The following is a 2,500-nucleotide window of genomic DNA, read 5'->3' on the forward strand; positions in this document are numbered from 1 at the left end:
ATTTTCGAAATTGAGATATGCCACCTATTAGGCTCGTGAAACACAAATACACAAGTTACTACAGCTTCAGAATGATTCTCCACTGCTTTATTTAGGGGGTCCCATTTACAGTATCTACAAAATCAGTAGTAAGGCAAGGGAAAACTGCAGTATCTACCATTATTCTCAGTTGTGTATTTTTGCAGACACTGCAGTCTTCCACTTTAGGGCAGAGTAGTCTTTGAAGAGCTATGCTACACCCGATACTAAAGATTCTTTTCAGCATCTCTTCGGCCATCGGAGCGTTGCTTTCTGCCTATAACTTTTCATCTGTTCCCTTTGATCTCTTCCTTCGTAGGATGCTGTCCAACTTCTTTAGCTTCATCTTGCTCAATCTTCAATTCCCATTTTAGAAATAATCATTTTGAGAATCTCGATGTGTGACTTAATGTACAATTTAAGATAAGTAATAATAATAATAATAATAATAATAATAATAATAATAATAATAATAATAATAATAATAATAATAATAATAATAATAATAATAATAAGTTATTTAAAATAAAATTGTAATAAATTAGAAATTATAATAAGAATAAAAACAATGTGGCGACACCTACCGACCTTCTTGTATAAGTTACAGTCAGTCAAAGTGGGTGCTGTGGCTGAGTGATACCACACTCGGCTCATGTTTGCTAGGCACGTGGATCGCTTCCTAGACTCCCACCCACTGGTACACATAGCCTACAATAGCCTTAAATGGGTACCAGCACCTGCTGGGGCCAAGGAAAAAGTGACGTGGGGCTGGCAACCGCACCCCTAAAGACTTGTTGAGGAACTGGATGGCTGTACCGCCCTAAAAGGGAACGGGCATATGATTAAAAGAGGGCATAATAATAATAATAATAATAATAATAATAATAATAATAATAATAATAATAATAATAATAATACTTATTTATTCAGGGAATGCTAACATTAGGCGGTTATAACTCTCCGATTTTCGAATTTGGTTTCTATGATGATAAGTGGGAACTTTCTCACATTCATCTTTACAGTGACATCCTGTCCTGCTCTTCAGTTTCTTCATTTCTTATTCAGTGAATGTACCTTTTCTCTCTCTCTCTCTCTCTCTCTCTCTCTCTCTCTCTCTCTCTCTCTCAATTTCTAGGTGATTTCAAGAAATCCTTATATACTGTCAGAAGAGCGTATACCATTTTTTCTCTCTCTACCCCCAACTCTCTCTCTCTCTCTCTCTCTCTCTCTCTCTCTCTCTCTCTCTCTCCCTCTCTCTCTCTCTGTCAATTCTATTAATCTTACAAAACTGCCACACGCAGTGTAACCCTCCTCTCTCTCTCTCTCTCTCTCTCTCTCTCTCTCTCTCTCTCTCTCTCTCTCAATTCTGTTAATCTTACAAACTACCACACGCAGTGTAACCCTCCCCCCTCTCCTCTCTCTCTCTCTCTCTCTCTCTCTCTCTCTCTCTCTCTCTCTCTCTCTCATTTTAATAAAATCTTAAAACTTCCACATGCTGTATAACCACATAAGCTCGCCTGTTTAATACCCAGCAGAATTGGAATTTCCCGACTTAGCGATTTCAATGAGGATGCCCCAGACTGACTTCATGGACCACAAAATCACCCACTCTCGTTTCCATCGGCCTCGCCAAGATGACGTCGATGATTTCGATGTACCAGTGATGGAATATAAGGATTACGCCAAACCTCCAAAGCCTCGTCATGACATCACATCCGGCATCATTCAAAGTAAGCAAGAGCGAAATAAGACTGTTCAATCAAATGGAGGCAGTGGACGAGAGACTCTTGATTCAGCGAAAACTGATGCTGTCCTTGTCGACAAATCAGCGTCAGTCACAACAACCGAAGTCTCGAGCGCTCTTCAAGAACGTTATGATGGAGGTCATAATTCTCCGATGGCAACCCCTGATGATGGTTTATCCAAAACTGTGTACCAAGAACGATCAAAGGCGGCCACGGAAAATAACAATACAACTCAAGAGAGCAAGAAAACAATTCATTTCAACGTTGAAGTATACGTTAGCAAGTGGACCCTCACCGTAAAGCTGAATGGCAAAACTGTAAGTAGCTTTTATGACCGTAGCTAACTTATCGATTTCTATGATTTCCATTACTGTAAAATCGGTTGTTTCGCAGAAAAGATATCGTAATTCTCATCATACATATTGTTAGCTTTCAAATCTTTTTGAGGTTTAGCAAACCGCTCCGGACATCTGAACTAGTCATAAATAGGAGTTCTGGACAAAAGTTTTGTTAGTATGCACTTGGCAAACAAACACAACAGTACGTTCTAGAGTCATAAGGAAGTTGAGTAACTATATATATATATATATATATATATATATATATATATATATATATATATAAAGTGGCTGTTCAATATATTTGATAACGTATGGATGGAGTAATGTGAGAAGCCAGGGAGAAGACAGAGAACGTGCAGTACAGTAGGTGCAAAGCTGTGGGATTACAAGCTATAT

At 38.5% G+C, this 2,500-nt stretch overlaps 1 protein-coding gene across 1 annotated transcript in view; it reads left to right on the plus strand.

The window, feature by feature from the left end:
• The window catches only part of LOC136839676 (protein O-linked-mannose beta-1,2-N-acetylglucosaminyltransferase 1-like), a 36,453-nt gene that overhangs the window by 5,734 nt on the left and 28,219 nt on the right, over positions 1-2,500 (plus strand). The window contains exon 3 of the mRNA XM_067106032.1: positions 1,551-2,080. Coding sequence (XP_066962133.1) covers positions 1,551-2,080 — 530 coding nt within the window. The remainder of the gene's footprint in view (positions 1-1,550; positions 2,081-2,500) is intronic.

The sequence above is a fragment of the Macrobrachium rosenbergii genome, chromosome 1 (assembly GCF_040412425.1).
Source record: "Macrobrachium rosenbergii isolate ZJJX-2024 chromosome 1, ASM4041242v1, whole genome shotgun sequence".
Taxonomy (NCBI): Eukaryota; Metazoa; Arthropoda; class Malacostraca; order Decapoda; family Palaemonidae; genus Macrobrachium; species Macrobrachium rosenbergii.